General features: G+C 44.2%; 1 protein-coding gene across 1 annotated transcript in view; it reads left to right on the forward strand.

Moving 5' to 3' along the window:
* Gigyf2 (GRB10 interacting GYF protein 2) overlaps positions 1-7,575 on the forward strand; it is a 134,989-nt gene extending 127,414 nt beyond the window's left edge. Inside the window, exons 27-29 of the mRNA XM_051154265.1 lie at positions 76-269; positions 2,942-3,089; positions 5,653-7,575. Of these exons, the coding sequence (XP_051010222.1) occupies positions 76-269; positions 2,942-3,089; positions 5,653-5,720 (410 nt within the window). The 3' untranslated portion in view covers positions 5,721-7,575. The remainder of the gene's footprint in view (positions 1-75; positions 270-2,941; positions 3,090-5,652) is intronic.
* Positions 7,576-20,733: the final 13,158 nt, after the last annotated feature.

A 20,733-nucleotide genomic window follows, 5' to 3' on the forward strand; every position in this document is an offset into this window, starting at 1 on the left:
CCTGAGGCTGCTTCTTTGTACGCAGTCTTTATTTTATTGTGACTGTCTTATGTCTTCTTCCTTCTTGTATTGCAGTGCCCACATTTGTGTCTTTCTTGAAAGAAGTGGAATCTCCTTATGAAGTCCATGACTATATCAGGGCCTATTTAGGAGATACTTCTGAGGCCAAGGAGTTTGCCAAGCAGTTCCTTGAGCGCCGTGCCAAACAGAAAGCCAGCCAACAGCGTCAGCAACAGCAGCAGCAGCAGCAGCAGCAGCAGCAGCAGCAGGTATAAAATAGTAGTGTGTGCAGTGCCTATGAGTAGGAATACTTGTAAATGTTGAGTAGCCAGAAAAATGAAAACATTTTATTTTTATGTATCCAGTGTGCAAGATTTTTCAAAAATCTGTGTGGCTTTCATCTTTTCAAAGTAAATGTCTGTGTAAATGTCCCAGATAGCAAATATAACCAAGGTACTCTAGTCTGTTTTCTTGTGTGTGTTTGTTGGACTGTGTATCCCAACATGGCCCATAAATTTGTTTTATGTTTTAAACTTGATATCTCCTATATTCAGTACTGACAGCAATGTCACTGTCTATGGGGCATGGCAGATGCTTACATGCTGTGATGGGGATATGAAGCTACAGTCAGTGTTTGTTCCTTGTTGCACCTTTGTTCTAACCTAGTGGTTCTCAACCTTCCTAATGCTGTGACCCTTTGATACAGCTCCTCATGGTGTAGTGACCCCCTAACCATCACATCCTCTCAGAGATTTTGCTACTTCATAACTGTAATTTTGCTACTGTTACAAATCGTGATGTAAATATCTAATGTGCAAGATGTCTGATAATGCCACTCTGTGAAAGTGTGATCCCCCAAAAGGGACCATGACCTCTCAGGTTGAGAACCGCTGTTCTATAGAGTCTTGGGTGGCTATGAGATTAGAGTGCAGTCTTCTTCTCTGGATTACACAGGGGTTAAATTCTGCAAGTCTCATTTAACACAGTGTCTAATCAGTACGTAATTTGTCTTAAGATTTTGTTTAGACATTCTTCATATGTTGATTCATTAACACTGATCCTCAGCAGTGTAGCTGTCATTCTCACTTGCACAAAACTCCTATGCACATCTTGTCCCTTAGATGTAGTAGCACAGTCTTCCTGAGCACTCGGTAGCACCTAAGCCTTAGACTCGGAGGTCATAACAGTGAAATCACTCACAGATGCGAAAACATGTACTAGATGACTGACCTTGATTACAGTGTGTGTTCTGAAGTAGAAAGGTGGATGCTCCTTTGTCCTGCTTCAGCTGAGAGCATGTGCCTTGGATGATAAAGATTGTTTTGCCCCTCTCTGAGCATGTCTATTCATAATGACCATAAAAAATAAACCTCAACAACTCAGTGAATGTACAAATGTGGGATCTTTGAAGGTTGGTAGTATATGTTTTCTGAAAGACAAGCTGGCAAAGTTCATAAAGTAGCATAAAAATATTCCAGTCCCTGAGCCACATTCTTCTACTAGAGGTGATAACTGTTCTAGATCACTTCTGGAGATGTGGAAATTCCAGTGTAGCCCTGGCATTTTAGGTCTAACTGGGTAGAGCAGACTCAAGGGTAAAGAAAGAGGAAGTGGCAGGTGGCAGTACCAGAATATAATAGAACAGATGTCTCGGCGCATCACAGGAGTACATGATATGAAGTAGTGCAGGAAACACTGCACCTGTGGGGTGCTTTTCTCTGTTTTTCTAGTAAAGACAACATTAAAAACAAAAGATTGGTGGACCATTTTAAAGTCTACCCAGTTAGTAGAAGTGTGTGGACAATGTTTAGGTAACAAATCCCTTCTGGGATTGCCGATATGAATAGCATGTATGACTCTAGCTTTTGATGGTATACTGCAGGCTGCCTCTCTGACCTGTATTCTAGAGAAAAAGATGCTTTTTACTATGAGTCAGCTGTATGTATTGCCACAGTGTTGTCAGTCATATGCTGTGTGTTGCCTCCCTCCCGCCCTCCCTCCCTCCCGCTCTTCTTTCCTTCCTTTCTTTTGGTTTTTTTTTTTTTTCATAACAGGGTTTCTTTGTGTAGTTCTAGCTGTCCTGAAGACTGTCTCTGTAGACCAGGCTGGCCTCAAACTCAGATATCTTGTCTGCCTCTGTCCCCCTAGTGCTGGGTTAAAGGTGTGAGATACTACTGCCCAACTGTATTGCATTTCTTATTGGATGACACAAACACTGTATCTGCTAGAAAACTTAGGACAGCCATTCTGCTATAACTGAGTGGAAGCCTGAAGTTGTAGGAGAGACTTTGTAGAGACATCAGGCATTGAGTGAAGTGTTATAAGTGAGGACTGGTAGCTCAGTGGCTCTCTGTCAGGTTCTATATTACCAGTACTGGGTTAGGCCTTTTTTTTTTTTTTTTAAGATTTATTTTAAAAATAATTTATGTATACTTGTATGTCAATGAGTATGTGTACATGAGTGCAGGTACCTGTAAGAAAAAGCATGTGATACCTTGGATCTATTGTAACTGCCTCACTTGGAACCAGACAAGAACAGTATGCTCTTAACCACTGAGCCATCGCTCCAGCCTGGCTTGCTTTGTTTGTGTCTGTCTGTCTCCCCACCCCCACCCTTCACCCGTGTGTGTGTGTGTGTGTGTGTGTGTGTGTGTGTGTGTGTGTGTGTGTGTGTGTGTGTCGCGCGCGCCTTTTGCCATGATGAACGTGTGATGATAGGAGAAATTTTTGGGGTTGCTTTTCTTCTTCACTGGGTTCTGGGGATTAACTCAGGCCATCAGATTTCTGTAGCAGTCACTTTTGCCCTGTGAGCTATCTCACTAGGAATTTTATTGGGACTCATACTTGGTAGGCGAAGGCAAGCCAGCCATTCTCTTAGAGCGGTCCACATCCATGTGCACTTTATAACTGTAGTTGTACTGTTGTGTTTCTTGTTTCACAGGAATCTGTTTGGGGGATGAACCATAGTACACTCCATTCAGTATTTCAGACCAATCAAAGCAACAACCAACAATCCAATTTCGAGGCTGTGCAAAGTGGCAAGAAGAAGAAAAAGCAGAAAATGGTTCGAGCAGATCCCAGTTTACTAGGTGAGAATAGGCCTGGAGTCTCAGGTGGAGTGGGAGGAAGTTTGGGGTGATGACAGTAATTAGATAAGTCACTACAGTCTTTTCCATGTAAAGACTTTTTATTATTATTATTATTATTATTTTAATTTTTTACTATCTAGTTTTAAGAGAAGTAGACAGTATTTCCTGGGTGTGTAGGTGCAGGAGATATGCCCATGTGCTGGGTGGTTAAGCAAACCAGCAGTGTTACAGTCCTTCAAACGCTAAAGTACTGCTTAGCATTTCATATAAAGATAGCAATAGTGGACAGCAGGAGAGTTAGCTTGTAAGTTCAGTGCTGATTTGTGCTGGAACTGGATGTTCAAAGAAGCAGTGCTTGCTGCAGCCATTAACTATGGGTACTGGGTGACTCTACTACCAGGACTCCCAGTTTTCCCAGCCAGTGAGCTGGGGCTGCAGACCTCCTCCACTTTTCTGCGGTCGACACCTCCCTGTCCAGTACTAAGGTCTGTTGTCCTCACACACAGCAGCTTCCTAGAAAAGCAGATGCCTAAATTAGGGCTTTAAAATGCTAGCAGGGGTGGAAGGGAATAGTATTTCACAAATAATGAATGTAAGTTGCTGTGTTTCTTAAATAGGCTCAACAAACCCACAAATAGTGATGAAAATGAAAATTTCTATTTGTGAATATGAAGTTAATGTAAACTTGGCTGTCAGGAAGTCTGTTTTCCTCTCCTCTACAGTGTGACTGTCACACATGGGTTGAAAATAAAAAATTCTGACAGAAATAGGTGAACAGATTTCTAACTGTAATTCCACCTAAGCAGCCCTTGTGAAAGCTTACAGGCAGGTGCAAGGGCTGCTCCACAGATGTGGCCTGCTTCTTCATGTTGCCCTCGCATTTGGTCTTGGTCTTCTGCCAGAGACCCTGGAAGAGAGGAACTTAACCACTCCTCAGCACGGGAGTGGGGTTGGCCTGCCCTCTTAGAGGCTCCTAACACTGCAGGGAGGAAAACCAGCACTGGGCGCCAGTGAAACCTCTCAGTGAAGAGCTGAGGGGACTCATGTGGACAAGCTTTTCATGTGAAAACCACTGCCTCCTCCTGGGAGTGCCTCTAATAATTGCTAATCATCTTTTAAAATGTCTTTATTTATTTTCAGTGTATATATCCCCTATAAATTTAGATTGAGAAAAATTTTCCATGTACATACTGGAAAAATAGGTTCCAACTTGTTCTGTAAGTAGATTGAAAAGGAACTTTAATTCTAAAACAAATCAACAGAGGGCGCCCCAGCCTCATCTACTTCCAGGTGTCACCTCCTCTGGTCATACTGACTGTAAAGGTCCGCAGGTGGGCAGTGCAAACCACTTAGGGTGGTAGAAACCGTGCAGTCAGGCTCTCTTTCCCTACAGACGGTTTCATAATCCTAAAGAGCCATGCGAGACCTAGAACTAGTCGAAAGCACTCTAGAGCAGCAGGGTGGGTCAAATCCCCCTTTGTGTTGTCTTGCCTTTCACGGCACCCACAAGCAGTTGGTTTTGTGTAGCTGGGAGGCCAAATTTATGCCTGACTAAGCCTTTTCCATCAGTTAAGGCAGTTAAGTTAAGCCCTCACCTGATGATCACCACATTAGAATATCAGATAATCTTTATTTCTTCACAGCTTTCTCTTTTCCTGTCTTGATTTAAAATTAGTTGATTTTAAAATTACAATTCTTCTGTTTCATGCACCCATTCTTTCTCATTTTATTTGTTCTTAAGCTGTGATAGAATCAGACAAACCTGCTTCAGAATAGAGTTAAGGCTCATTTCATAGACTACTTGCTGGTCTTTAGACTTAGCAAATAAAACCATCACCTGAAAGGTATGAACACTAAGCCTTTCAGTATTTCCAGGGGAAAAGGGGGCCCGCGTGTGGGTTGTGGGTACACAGCTGCTGGTTGGGATTTTGAATGGAGTTTGGTGTTCTTGCCTGTGTCATATAGCAGCTTGTCCACAGCCTTCTTGGTTAGTAAACAGACCTGTTTATTTTTAAAATCTTATTTTTGAGTATTAAGCTATTTTATTATGTAAGGCAGTTTTGTTTGTTATTGGAACATTTTAAATGTGTATTTATTTGAAAATTTGAACACTAAAGTACAAAAATGAAGGAGTGAAAAACCTATCCAGTACCAACAACCGCACCAGAGTGTAGAGCACTGCCTGTCTTCTTTTGGCTTTCAGACAGCAGCTGAAACAGTTGAGGATTCATTTAGGGTGGGGGTAGGGGAACTGCAAAGCTTTCTCAGAGTCCTCACTCCCAGGAGGCAGGTGACTGAAATTCTGTCAACTTGTGGTTATGGATTGTATTGAAAAGCTTCCTTCATGTGACCATCAGCACGAGCCACTCCAGTGTCAGCGTTTGTGGAATCCATTCCAGTCTGTTGGAAGAACCTTTTCTGCGCAGGTCTACTTGCTTGCCTTTTTTCTGTCTCCTTCAGTTGCTCAGTTTAGTGTAAATCTTAAATTCCATTTAGCTGCTTGAAGTTGAACCACATGGCTATGAGGGCGAGCAATCACTCAGAAACTTATTTTTTCTTGTAGGGTTTTCAGTCAATGCGTCATCAGAGCGACTCAACATGGGTGAGATTGAGACTCTGGATGACTACTGAGTACCTGCCGCTGTGCCAGCCTTCCTTCTCCTGCCTAGTGACCATGGATTCTCCTCATTGGATACAACATGCAGTCACCATTTGCTCTGTCACTGCAACAAACCACAGAACCAATCATCTCAGGCTTTTTCTTTCCCCTAGCCCCTTGTGTCCAAGATTATTTTAAATCATTGTTGGTGAGCATCTCAGATTGCACCTAAGTGGACCAGACCCTTTGTCTTGGGGGTGGCAGTTGGGATTGCTCCCCAGCAAGGCTGATATTGGCAGCACACATTCACTGTGCGTTGATTTCATCTACTGTCCCCTGAAAGTGTGTTGGAATCTGCCAATAGCAGATTGCTTTCTCTGTCACTTTTTTGTTCTGTTTTGTTCTTTCTCCCCCCCCACCTCAATACAGGCAAAGGGCCTTAACTAACTAACTGGTGCAGCCATGAAGAGAGTTAATGGCTAATAGACATTGGCTAGCAACAAAATGCCCCCTGAATGATTTCACTCTTTCCTGAGACAGGCAAAAGTGTGCTGTCTGAGGTTGCTTGGCCATTGCTAACTTCGGGACTGCATCAGAGGCCCTGAGGGGGATGGACTGTAGGTGGGCTTGTTTGATGTTACACACCCTCACTTGTTCTTTCTGAAGAAAAGAGTCATGTTTTCTTCACTAGATAGTGACTTTCCAAGCAAGCTGAGTTCTCTCTTGACATACTTCAACCTTACTACTGGACAAAGGAAACCCTATGGCCTGGGGCAGGAACTTAATTTTCCTTTCATATAAAAACTGATTTTCCCCCATAAGTATTTTTACTTCAAAGGACTAGGACCAGTTTGTTTTGGGCCCTTACGTGAAAATTTGTCTCGTTTAAGAGGCATCTTTACCATATGTATGAATTTGTGTAATTTCAACTCAGATAGGGATAAACTTTTGCTTCTGATAAAAGCTGGGAATCTCATCTGTTCCTCAGAGCACCGTATGTGTTTTGCCATGGCCCTAAAAAGGTTTTGTGTAAAGATTCTGGGATGGCAAATGTTTGCCTTTTCTGAAAAGAGAACATACAAAACCTGACCATCATTAAGACCTTCATCCATGGAAAACCACTATACAGGAGGATGCAGAGGGATGGAGGGTATGGGCAAGAATGAGAGCAAGAGGCCTGCTTCTACCCTTTCACCTCAAGTAGAAATGTACTCAAGCTCTGCTTATACAAACTGACTGCCTCTACCAAACGCCTGTAGAACATCATCAGCTGGGATGGCCTGTCACATGGCAGCGGGAGCTGTGGGTCAGCAGGGCCTGTGTGAGAGGCACTGTGGTGGGCAGCACGCGGGTGAAGCCCCTCCCTTTCATCATCAGTGCCTGGAGAAGGCTGGAGTTGCTCTGAGAGCAGTTTGGTTTTGGAGGATAATATTTGGTTTCTATTTTTATTATTTTGGATCACCATTCTCCCTATCCCTTCTTGCCTCCCTCCCTCCTAAACGTGTATAATAACTATACAGAGACTGCTACAGACTTGTAAATAGTTTTTGGATCAAATAGCATAAGGAGATGGGGAACCATTAAAATGTGAGACTCCTACTCCTTTGCTTTGTAAATTCAAAAGGGGGGGTGGGGAAGAGGGATAGTTAAAATGTTTACAAAACTTTAAGCTCCCTCGGAACTTTTGCCAGTGTGGAGGAAAATAAAAAAGAACTTAAAAAAATGTGGTTGTGTACTCTCTGAGCATCTCTTGTACTTGCCTCTCTTGGCATGAAACCCTCCCTCTTTTTTTCCCCTCCTCAAGACAGGGTGTCTCTGTACAACAGCTCTGGCTCTCCTAGACTCACTTTGTAGCCGACACAGGCCTTCCTTGAACTCACAGATATCCACCTCCTTCTGCCTCCCAAGGGCTGGGATTAAAAGCATGCATCACCATGCCTGGCTGAAACTCTGCCTGTCCATGGTCTGCAACAGCCATGGTGCTGCGGGCACTGGAGATGAGGCGGCCTCCTGGGACACTCCCAGCGGGGAGCACTAACCAGGACTGCGGAGATAGTGGCCTAGACAAATGGTAGGAAGCCTTCCTCTCTGCTGCTCCCGTTGTGCTGAGCTGCGGACTGGAGACTGCCTTGGAACCACAGACTCGCAGAATGCCCTTCCCTGAACTTGTCCAATACCTTCTAAGTCAGACTTTTTGCTCCTGCAAGATGGAAGTGAACCTAAAAACAAGTTGGGATAGAATGGAAATACTAAGAGAACAGAGCCATTGTAGTCATGGAGCATTCCCTTTGTTTAACCATGGTTGCCCCTGTCCCCCACCCCCACCCACCCCCCGCCCCACTTACTCCCAGTTTTGAACACTACTTTCTTTACTGGGGATATTTTTCATCTTTTGAATATGCTTTTTCATACTCGTTTTAATTGTTTCCTTCATTATTCCTGCAGGACTTGGGGACTGGTACTCTGGGCATGGTACATGTTAAGCTTACAGTCTACCACTGGGTGGCGCCCCCAGCCTTTAGTAATTTTTAAAGTCCTTTGGTATTTTAGATGATTGGTTCCGAACTCTAGCATATGACAAAGTCTTAATTCTGTAATTCAAAGAGGCCTACTTTTGTGTGTATATATATATATAATCTATACACATCTTCCAGTACACTTTAAAATCATCTGTAGATTACTTGAAATGCCTCAGTTCTTGTACATATTACGCAAGAAAGTAATGACTTAAAAAGTATATATTATGTTCAGAACTGGTGTATTTCCCCTCAGTGTCTTGGGTGGGCTTAACCTGACAGTGCAGAACCTTCAGTGCCTGAAAACCAGCAGTTTGTGTTTTGTCTATTGGGGTTCTGTTTTAAAGTAAAGCGGCTTGATAGACACTGACAAAGTAGCTTCTGTTCTGGTCACTGCCGCTCTATAGAAAATCGTCAACAAATTGTAGCAAGTGCCTCTTTGTGTGGGTGATGTTTTCATTGTGATCATGTAGTCTTGTGACTTGGGAGTCAGCTGGGCGTGCTTGCTTTATCAAGGCTTAATGAGGTGGACCTTTCAGGATTGCCTCTCAAGTGAGTAACTGATGGTTGTAGCAGTAGGCTAGAACTCAGCTAGCTGATGCTTGCAGGAGCTGTTAACACTGGCTTTGATGTGGGGGGTGGTATGTCCCGTTCCTCTTCGGTTGCCTGCTGTGGTACCATATTTGATTCCAGGGATAGGAGCGTGGCCTCTGCCCCACCCACCTTGATAGAAAAAGTAGTAAGGCTACATTGTCAAAGATTGTGGTTATTTGGAGAAAGACCAGCACAGTGAGCTTGCCCATCTCCATCGAGCACATTTTCATGTTAAGTTGGGAATGGGGCTCTGATTTAGGTGTCTGGATCATGATACTTGGATATTTGAGCTTTTAAAACAATGTCCACCTTGTTTTAATATGGACATGGTAGTGATAAAATTGGTAATTTCCTATTAAGATAAAAAGCCTATGTGTGAATCTAATGAAATGAGTGGGATTGTGAAGTCAAGCTTCATCAAAGGAGCTAGCATGCAGTACAAGCAGACACAGCTGTGCACATCCCACACAGAAGTTGGCGGTCTTATTGTTGGGTTTCTTAGGACAACAGTGGCCAGTGGAAGCCTAACTGGCGGTGTCCTTCTTGATACTTGGCCAATTAATTCTTGGTATCCTAGTTTGCTTCTCTGTTGCTATAATAAAAATGAAAACCAGCTTGAGGAAAGAAGTTATTCATCTTCAAGTTCCAGGCAGGAACTTTGAGAAAAGTCAGGAAAGGAACCTGGAGGTGAGAACAAAAGCAGAGAGCGTAGAAGAATGCAGCTTGGTGCCTTGTTTCCCATGGCTTGCTCGGTGTTAGGATTCTGCTTCTGTCTGCCTACCTGTGATGTCACTGCTTACCTGCCATGGGGGCGTGGTCCTGTCCAGGACCATATAAAAGGACAGACCCTCCACATGGCGCGTGCTCGCTCCCTCCCTCCCCCTCCCCTCTCCCTCTCCTCTATCTCTTCCCTACTTTGTCTCTTCTCTCTTCTCTGGAGTACCCCTTCCCTCCTTTTCCTTCTCCCCCCGTACTCATCTAATAAACTCCGTATAACATAATATCTGCCTGGTACCTTGTATTCTATCATCTGCCTTAATCTTTAATTTTTATATATAACACTCAGCTTCCTTTCTTAAACCATCGAGGTTTACCATTCCTAGGGTTGGCATTGCCCACAGTAAGCTGGGTCCTCTTACATCAATCTTTAGTCAAGAAAGTGGCCCATAGATAGACTTGCCTGTGGGGCCAGTCTGATAGTCATCTCCTCAATCACATCCTGTCTTTCAAACGACTCAGTTTGAACAAGTCTTTGTTTCAAGTTGACAAAACTTTAACATGATCTACAGATCGCTTTACAAGTTGACAGTATTACGTACATAGATGGGGCACAGCATCTCAAGTAGGGGCTAACCACTATTTTAGATGTCTTTAAATCGATGCAGGGAAATATAACAAATCTCCAAGGCATGGCTTCCAGAAGGCTCCCCTTTTACTATCAGCCTCTAGCAACCATTTCCTCCTGTCTTGTCTCTGGGACTGCAATACCGGCTTGGGATCTTGGGCTGTTATCAGAGACCCTTAAACATGTAATATTTTTAGATGTTTGATTCCCTAGGAATGGTGATCACATACAGCTTCTAGTACCGTCAGTTATGGAAAGAACCTCAAGCCTGTTCAATGGGAATTTCAGACATAAATTTATCAGTGCAATGAGTTTCCCCTGTGAGACAAACAGCGTGTCGACACTGAGCGTATGGGGTAGGTAGTTCCTTCCTTGCAGCCAGCTGCTGCTACCTGAAAGCTGTTGTTACTGCAGGGCTGGCATTCTGGGCTTCAGCTTCCTATGGTGGTTTGGGCACTTGGTTCCATGCAGTTGACCTTAGACAGGATACTTTAAGGATTATTTACTTTCCCCCCAAAATACAGACCATTAGTGTCCCCTTACCCCCACCTCAGATTGAAGTCCTCCATTACCATGAGAAATGTTCTTAAAATGGTCAGTGGGTCAGTAGTGGGTTTAGGTACATGTAACAAGAGGTCAAGTAATAATTCCTAGCAAGGTGGCTTATTTCTCAAGTGGAATTGGAGGTCATCAGTCCAAGGCTCATGGTGACTCCGGGACCTGGATTCTTTCTGCTCTATCACCATGACTATGGCTTCCATTCTCAAGGTTATTTCTGATCCAGGATGACTGTTAGGAGTCCCAGTCTACAGTCCCATATTTTAGTCAGGAAAAAGGTGTGGGCTAGGCAAAAGCTTAGGCAAAAGTTTTCAAGGGACATGGCTGGGAGCACTGCTCAGCATCTCACACTGTACCAGGTCAACATGTACACCATAAGTACAGCTAGCTGTAAGAAAGACTGGGAAGTTTGGAATTTTAGCTGAGTACTTGCCATCCTAAATGCCATTGGAATTCTGGTACTAAGAAATGGCAAGAGTGTTATGTTGGCAGTTGTAATAGCTCCCCACAATTCTCTCTCCCACATACTGTCTGGAAGCAAGAGAGGTGTGTGAGGAGGTTGAGTTTGTGTGAATTGACCTTGAGAGATGAGCACTGTGCTTCAACATGTTGGCCAGTGGAACAAGGATCTTCCAGGGAGACAATTTAGAATAGGCTCTGATTTCTGTTCTTGTACAGGGGTTGGGGACCCAAGTAGTTTCCAAGTGACTCAGCTTAGCCAAGTACCCAGTTCTGCATACAGTCTGGAGCTTGTTTGGGTCCTCTGTGTTAGGAACCTATGATTTGGATGTTGGTCCTATCCCCTACTAGGATGATGGTGATCGCAACTTTCTGTATTTGTTTCTCCATCTGTGACATGAAAACATCGGGGAGTTATGACTTAAAGTCTAGTTACACAGTAGAGTGAGTCCCTAACACCTGTATATGGAAGCACAACTTGCAGATGGCTTTACACATGGCTGTGAGTACACAGGAAGCAGGTGAGGTACTGCATCTTAAGTAGGAGGTAACCACTATCTTGGATGTGATATGGATTCCAGAAGGTGCCATGTTAGCATTTAGCATCATTATTAACCATTCTTTCTGTCTTGTCTCTGAAATTCAGATTGTTTGGGGGTGGGTTACTGGCCCAGGTCATTTGGAGGACAGAACCAGTCCCTTAATTTGGGGGTGGGGAACCCCACCAGAACTCATGGCTGGCAAGGAAACAATCCAGCAAGGTGAAGAATGAAACTCAAGTCACTACCAAATTTATAGGCAGTGGGTCAAAACTTCTGGAGTCTTACCTTGTAGTCTATTCTTAGACCTTTAAACATAGTAAAACTTTGGGGAAAGGTTTAACACATGACAGTTGTAACAAAGTTTTAGGCATAGCTGATGACAGTAAAATACTCCCTAGCAAAGCAGTAAAGCACCTCTGACCTTTGCAATAAGAATGAGTTCTAGCTGGGCACAGTGGCGCATGCCTGTAATCCCAGCATTTGGGAGATAGAGGCAGGTGGACCACTGTGAGTTCGAGGCCAGCATGGACAAAGCAAGTCCAGGACAGTCAAGGCTACAAAGAGAAACCATGTCTTAAAGGGAAAAAAAAAAAAAAAAGGAGTTCTATTGGCTGATAAACATCAGGGCAAGGTCTAAGGAGGAAGAATCTGTGATAAGCATAAGGATAAAGTTTGTTGGTGGAGGATACAAAGTACATGGGACCTTTTTCAAAAGGATGGGTTCTATCCCCTGAGAGACAAAGCTCGGAATGCAGACTAAACAGTGCCCACAATTTTGGGAGATTCAGAAAGGCTGGCTCCATAAAATAGCAAAAGATCACCAGATTGTTAAGACAACATCACTGCAGCCTTCTGGATGACAAGGCATCATTTCCTTCCCTAGAAGAAAATAAAAAGCCTTTGAGTTTAACAACTGTGGATTTTCTTATGATTTCTGTGCCTCTTACAGAGTTCTGTATCCTAGAATTCTAATCTGGGATTGGGCCCCCTTGCTGGAAATTACTGTTCAATAGTCACAAGATTTGAAGTCAGTGGTCCCCATGGCTGGCACTTATCTGTGAGCATAACAGAATATCTTCAGGAATAATTTTATTGATTTTTTTTTCCTACCCTAGGCTATCCTGGTCATCCAGACAGTATCCAGCATAGGCTCCCTCTTGTTCCAATACAGTTTTCCCTTCTGTCAAGGTGAGAACTACCCATTTCATGTTCTCCCTCTCTTAAAAAAAAAAATAAATAAAAGAAATAAAAAGGAATCCTCACCCCTCACACACAAATCAAAACCAAAACAAATAGGCAAAAGACCAATAAGACAAAAAAGTTTTACCCAAACAAAGCTAAATGAAACAAAACGTCCACAGAAATACCATTGGGTTTGTTTTGTGTTGTGCATAGGACCTCTTGGGCATGAAACCTACCCTGGAATGTAGTTGATACGACCATTGATAAAAACTGATTTTCCCTTTGGTGTCAATTGCAGATAGCTTTTTTTTTTTTTTTTTAAAGATGGAGAAGTTTATTAAATGAGCATAGGGAGAGAAGGAAAGTGGGGGGAGGGGTATCCCAGACAGACAGGGAGAGAGGGGAAGAGAGGTAAGAAGTGTGAGAGGCAGATAGCTTTTTGGTTAGGGATGGGACCCCATAGCCTTTTTCCTCATCCCAGTTCTGGGGTTCCTGTTTGTCTTGAACCTATACAGGTCTTGTGTGTACTGCCACAGTCTCTATGAGTTAATTAGTATATGTATCAATCCTATTGTGTCTGGCAGACACTGTTTCCTTGGAGTCATCCATCACCTGGGTCTTATAATCTTTCTACCTCTTCCTGCTTAGATTCCTGAGTCTTGAGGGAAGAGGTTTGATGAAGACAACCCATCTAGGGGCTGGGTGCTTACAAGCCTTTCGCTCTCTGTACATTGTCTAGTTAATGGTCTCTGTGTTAACTCCTATCTGTGGCAAAAGGAAGATTCTCGGATGGGGGTAAAGGAGGGATTGATCAACGGGTATAACAATATGTCATTGGAGTCATTTTATTGGTCCTTTCGTAGAATGATAGTATTAGATTTTCCCCTCCACCCATGTTCTTGGCCACATTAGCAGTGTAGGGTTAGGTTCCATCACATGGAGTGGGTCTTAAATCCAGTTTTTTTAAAAGTGTGTGTTTCTTAGGCTTTTTTTTTTCTCTTCTTTTTCTCCTAGTTTGCTTGCTTTTATTTTATCTTGTTATTTAGATGACTATGTGTATTCTAATGAGAGAGGGGATATAGATTGGGTGGGTAGGTAAATGAGGGTGATCTGGGAGGACTTGTATAAAAAAAAAGTCTAAAACAAATATTTTGGTTGGTTATTCCAGTAACATTTGTGCCACTAACACCAGTATATCTTGCAGGCAGGTCACTGCTGCAGGTCATAAGGCTTGTAGGAGAGTGATGTTGATGGTTACCTTTCTACTCTGGTAGCCTGCAGAGTGACTTCTGATGCCATGAAGCTAGTCAGTAGGCATGGAGCTTCGAGTTGGGCACCTGCTGCTCTTCTCCATGTTCAATGACATAAGTGTTGTCTTTGGCAATAGGTTACGGAGAGTAACCAATAGTCTCCTCAATAGCCTGTGATTTTTGGGGGGAGGGGCAGGTGGTTCCATGAGACCCTTGGCCAACAGCTCAATAAGATGTAACCCATTCCTAGAAGCGGAGGTTTTACTCTGTGGCATAAGATGTCTGGCTGGGGCACTGTCTTTTCTATTATACAGTGCCTCTGTTTAGACTCCTTTCATGTATGTGTATGTATATATTTTAGGAAGCTTCTGCAGTAGTAGATTTTCACATGGTTTTTCAAATGGCCTTTTGTGTTAATTGTTCCTCCCCATATTCCCTCACTTACCCTGTCCTTCCATTACTATTTCTATCTAATCCAGTCTAGTTTCCCCCTTGCCTCTCAAAACACTATATTTTATTCCCCTTTCCTTGGGAGGTCCATTCCTCCCTTCTGGTCCCTTACTAGGAATCGAACCTCTGGTTATTCAGATTGTAGCTCATATATCAAACGCTTAAAGGCGGCTGCCATCGGAGACCAGCAGCCATGGTACTGCGCTACCCTGTGGCCGTGGGCCTCAACAAAGGCCACAAAGTGACCAAGAACGTGAGCAGGCCAAGGCATAGCCAGTGCCATGGATGCCTCACCACGCACACCAAGTTCGTGCGGGACATGATCAGGGAGATGTGAGGCTTTGTGCCGCATGAGTGGCCCGCCATGGAAGCTGCTCAAGGTGTCCAAGTTGGACAAGCAAGTGCTCAAGTTCATCAAGAAGAGGGTGGGCACGCACATTGGGGCCAGAGGAAATGGGAGGAGCTTAGCAACGTGCAAGCAGCCATGGACTGATGCCCCTCCCCCAATAAACGTCTGTATGGGGAGGGGTCCATAGCTAAAAAGGGAACATCCACATATAAGAGAAAAATACAATATTTGCCTTTTGGGGTCTAGATTATCCGACTCAGGATGATTTTTTTTCCCTAGCTTCATCCATTTACCTGCAAAATTTTATATTAGCAGCTGAATAATATTACATTGCATACATTTGCCACATTTTTATTATCCATTTGTCAATTCGATGGGCATCTGGCTATTGTTAATAGAACAGCCCTGAACATGGATGCACGCTCAGTATTTAATCATTTGAGAATGTGTTGCACATTGTATGTCCCTTATTCATTAAACACGCCTAATAAATATTGAAACAGTCTGATGCTTACCCATGCTGCAGCTATAAAAATTAGGAAGTTAATAGCATGGAACTAATTCACTATCCAGCCTGCAGAGGTGTGAGGTGTTCTTCAGAGCCACCGTGCATGCAGCACTCGTGTCTCCTGAGTCTCTTTCACTCTGGAGCCATTGGTATTTCAGCCTGTTGGCTTCTCACACCTTGGCATGTTTCCAGGGACAAGATAATGCTTTTTAGAACGTGCCCAATTTGGCCTTATCGGAGTTCCTTCATGATTTGACAGTGGTTATGCAGTTTTGAAAAGGTGCTACAGAGATGACCCAAGTCCTGAGTGCAGCATATTAAATGACATGGTGTTGGTTTAAGCCATTACCTGAGAAACTTGCCCAAGGTGCTATCTGCTGAGTCTCCTCTACTCTGAGGGAATGGCTTGTCATCTTTTTGGTAGTTGGTAGATGCCTGGTTCCTCATGAAACTTTTGTCCACCAGTTTTAGCAGTATTACACTCCCTACGTGAACAAGTATGTTGCCAACATTCACTTAATACTTAGCGTTAACTTTGTATTGTGAAGAACTTCTCAGACGTCGCACACACACTAGACAGGCTATAGTCTGATGCACGTTTTTATTCACAAAGTGTCCATTTGTGCCTTTGGCCACATCATCGTTCTCTGGGCACTTCCTTTTTCAGCACAAACTATTCTCAGCTCACCTGCATCCCCTTCCAAACTATGGAATTAGCTATCTTCACAGATCTCCATGTTCTCTAGAAGTTAGACTCGATGGTGTCACCAATTCTGGTGTGACACCACAGGCTCACACTACTCTTTCTCCCTCTCTGTCTGCAATCTCCTTCCCTACTATGAGAAATCTAGTGTTTATCATCTTCATTGTATGGTTCACTCTTGAACAACATGGGTTTGGACTGCATGGCCCCCTTTGAACATGCATGGACTTGGGGAAAAATGCTTTTGAGAATTTGAAAACAAAAACTTGCAAACCATATAGCCTAGAAATATCAGGAAAGAAGAAAAATAGGTCATGAATATAGAATAATCTTTTTTAAATTTCTACAAATCATGCCAGCCTATTATAAGATGTATCAATATCTTGTGCACCTACAGACTGTACATGGTGTTTTGTAATCAAGAAAAATAACAAGTATAAGGATGCAATATTGAATCATAACTACATAAAAACAGTAGTACATTTACATTCTGTGGTACCAATTCTTTTGCTTGCAACCAGCTAAAGTGCTGAGAGCATCCATTAAAAGCAATGTGACACCACTCATCCCCATAGGAACAGTTATCTCAGATGCCCCTAAAATATTGACCTCTCACAGTCCCCTTGTATTTTCTTTCTTTCTTTCTTTGTTTTTTTTTTTCAAGACAGGGTTTCTATGTGTAGCCTTGGCTGTCCTGGACTCACTTTATAGGCCAGGCTAGCCTCAAACTCACAGTGATCTGCCTGCCTCTGCCTCCCAAGTGCTGGGATTAATGGCGTGCATCACCACACCTGGCTCCCCTTGTATTTTCTACTGGCTCTAATACACACAAAAGTACATTGCTGGATTGCTTGTTACTAGTTTGCCTCCAGATTAACTGCAGGCTATTAAGTTCTAAGGAAACAAAAGAGTCTCGGTATTGTTGAAGAGTCCGTTCTGCTTCCTCTGTTGCTCAACCCTCTAGTACACCAGAGTAGTTTTGTAAGTGTTAATCCATGTCACTGTGAGAGACAGCTAGGGCACAATAGACTCATGCTTTGGTCATCAAAGGACCTGTGGTCCCAAAAGGTCAGACAGTCTAGTGATGTGATAACTGTCTTACATTGCATATTCTCTGGTATTTGTACAATGATGAAATTGCCTAATGATGAGTATTTTTGAGACAGCAAATGTTTATGGTTATAATTTTTTTTGTTGTGTTTTGCTTTTGTTTTTCAAAACAGGGTTTTTATGTGTATCCTTGACTGTCCTGGAATTCACTCTGTAGACCAGGCCGGCCTTGAACTCACCAAGATCCGCTTGCCTCTGCCTCTCAAGGCTGGGATTAAAGATGTGCGCTGCTGCCGCCAGCACAGATGATGACTATTTCTAGTAGCATGCTATTGTCCAGTGACATGTTGCTGAACTTAAAGGAAATAACTATGAAGTGAGTAACAATGGTAGGTGTTGAGAAAGGGGGGGGGGGGGGCTATAGAAAGTTAGAAGATAGAACAGTGAATTTAGCCAGATGAGGGCGATACAGAGACAGACGGTCTCAGAGGAGATCTGTTACAGCAACCCTGGCCCGCAGAGGGTCCCTTTCTAATCTGCAAGCCAATGATACATGGCAGCTCTGTTGTGAAGGCGGGATGAGATGGGCGGGTCTTGGCCTCCACCATGGAGAGTGAGTGTGGGCCTAGAGTCACACCTAAAACTGTTCAGCTGCTGGGGCACCCACAGGAAGTGGTTTTTTAGTCCCAGTGGCTGCTCGGCTTCTGTCTTACTCTGGTCAGCGATATCTTTCTGGATTTGACCATCTGGAACTTGGAAGCAGCAATGGGTCCCGGGTGAGATTGTGAAAGCACAAACATCCATGTGTCTGTCCTTTGTGTCGTTTATTGAGGATGATACCACAGGAGAAGGTGAGTCAGTATCTCATAATACTCAATTATCCAAACATTACTGATCCAAGATTCTGAGACAGAGGCTCGGACACCACCAGGGGGTTGAGGCCAATATATTGGCCAGTGTGGACATGCAAACACAGATCACTGGGGGCTGGGGGGGGGGGTTGAAGGTGTGAATGTCAGATGTGCACCTCAGCAGAGCAGGACTATCGGGGACGGCGGTACACACACACTGCTACAGGACTGTGGTATGGGAATGGCATCTGGAAGACTCTAAGTGTGGAGGCGAGTGGACTTTGAGAAGTAACACAGCAACATTCATGTGCTGAGATGGAGTCCGACTCGGCCTCACTGAAAGGTGGAAGGACCCTTGACCCATTGACCTCCCCCAGAGAACCAAAATTCATATGAAAACAGAAGTCCCTGGGGGCCTAAATCCGGCTTCATCAGCAAGCTGCATGGGGTCTTGCTCTTTACAGGTGGAGCAGGATCAGAATAGACTCGTAGGCCTGTTGGTTTTCCCTCCGCCGGCTCCGTCACAAGTTTGTAAGCATATATAGTGGGTTGATAAATCCTGCTAACAGCGGTTGAGGGCTTTACAGCCCCCAAGTCCTAAACTTTCCTATTCCTACTGCAAGCCAGCCCCAAAGGCTGAGGATCCTCACAGTCAGCTTTCTCAGAGCAATAGCCGCATGTCTCAGAACCACTTTACTTCTCCTGTTGTGATGAAATACGGTGGCAAAACCAATTCGAGGGGAAAGGGGCTTTAATTTGCTCCCAGTTCAACCTCACCATGGCCAGGAAGTCAGAGCAGCGTGCCCTGGAGGCAGCCTGCCCCATTGCCTGTGTAACCAGGAAGCCAGGAGAGCTGGATGATGACGCACCTCTCCTTTTCATTTATCTGGCAGGGTGGACCACCCTCCAATTATCTTCTAAGAGATTCTGAACCCTGTCTAGTTGACATTGGCCATCACACGTGCCCTTCTTTGCTAAGTCTGTGGCGTCTACTGTCTGATTTAGGCTTCTCAAGTAATGAGTTTGGCTTTTAGCCATTCAACCCACCAGGCTGTTGGAGCAACTGTTGGTGCCCTGGATTCTGCGTTTCCCTAAGCACCCTGTCAATGCATCTAGCTGACCTGGTCCTAGCTACACCCTCGCCCACTTAGTACCATCTGAGAACCCTCTCGCCTTCTCTGTGTTTCTAAGTACTGTAAGTCAGCAAAGTCCTTGTGCACGTGCTGCTTGCTAGTGCATTGGCAGCCATGGTTTGTACTTGACTCCTCCCTAGGCCAGGCTCTGCGCTTGCCCTCCAGCTCATGTGGACAGGGGGAGAGTGAGTTACCAGGGTGGATCTTAAGGAGGAACTTAGCAGATGAGGCTGTTACAGAAACAAGAATAAGCCAAGGAGGCCTGCACACTTGGTGGGACACTCTTAAGTTAGTCTGTTCTGCACAGGCTTCCCCACTCAGATTCAAGGTCTCAGTGACTTAAAGGTCACCTATGAGAAATGACAGTGCTGTGATCCAACATAGCAGTGCATTCTGTAATATGTGCAAGTAAATGTTGGGCCTGATTTGCAGCCAAGGAATCTATAAGAAATAAGTGATTCTTGTGTCAAGGCTCTAGTTCTCTGGCGTGCCTTAAATATAAGTCCCTTTCTGTAAGCACCGAAGTCCTAAAGAGGAACCAGCTCGTGGTATTGCCCTGATCATACTGCCATAAACATCTGTATCCATCTGGCTTTTAAATGGCTCATGTCTGCAATCCCAGCACTTGGAGGAGGCAAGAGGATTGTCATGAGTTTGAGGTCAGCCTGGGTTACATAGTGAGATCTTGTCTCAAGCTCACACACACACACACACACACCTTGATAGCACTTTATAATAAACAAACTATAAGCCTATATCATATGGCATATTGTGCCACCAGTATCTCACTTCCACTGGCAATGAGGCCTTCACAGCACTCAAGGTCAAAAAGCAAGCAGAGCAAGCCAGAAATAGACCTCTGAGGGTCTTTTTCCTGGGACCATCCCAGGTATCTGTCTTGGTCAGAGTCTGACTAGAAAACAAACTATTCCAGGTATCCTAAGCAGAAAAGATTCAGCTGGGAAGTTTGCTATGATGTTTGAAGTCTATCTTGGGGGAGCGGGAGGGAGCTTGAGGTTCGTAGCCTGGCTTCATGTGTTGTATTTGCTTCCTGATCTAGATGCAAGCAAGCAGTTTCTGCTAGCAGGAACTGTCTGCCACTGTGTAGTTCCTCCATGATGGACTGCCTTCCTCTTGAACTGTGAGCTAAAATAAACTCCCTCCCAGAAACTGTTTCTTTCAGGTGTTTTTTTTTATCACAGCAATGAGAAAAGGAACTAACATACCATGGCTGCCCTACAGAGACCCAGGAGCCTGACACCCAGCCTCCTGTGGCTGCACAAACAGCTGCCGCCACCAAACAGTCTGTTACTGTGGCCACATAAAATGCTCTTAGAAATCTGAAGCAGAGCCACTGCTCTCACGCACACCCCATCCATCTCCCACCAGTGCTGCTTTCCCACTGGTAAGCTCAACAGGAAGTCACCTGGGGGCCACACCGCAGGCCACAGGAAGGGGAAGATGAAAGAACAGGTGAGATAGTGTTAAACGAATGCAGCCGTGCCAGTGAGCCTCACCCACACACTAAGTTTCTGCGGGATGAGGCATGGTACTG

Source organism: Acomys russatus, chromosome 12 (assembly GCF_903995435.1).
Source record: "Acomys russatus chromosome 12, mAcoRus1.1, whole genome shotgun sequence".
Classification (NCBI taxonomy): Eukaryota; Metazoa; Chordata; class Mammalia; order Rodentia; family Muridae; genus Acomys; species Acomys russatus.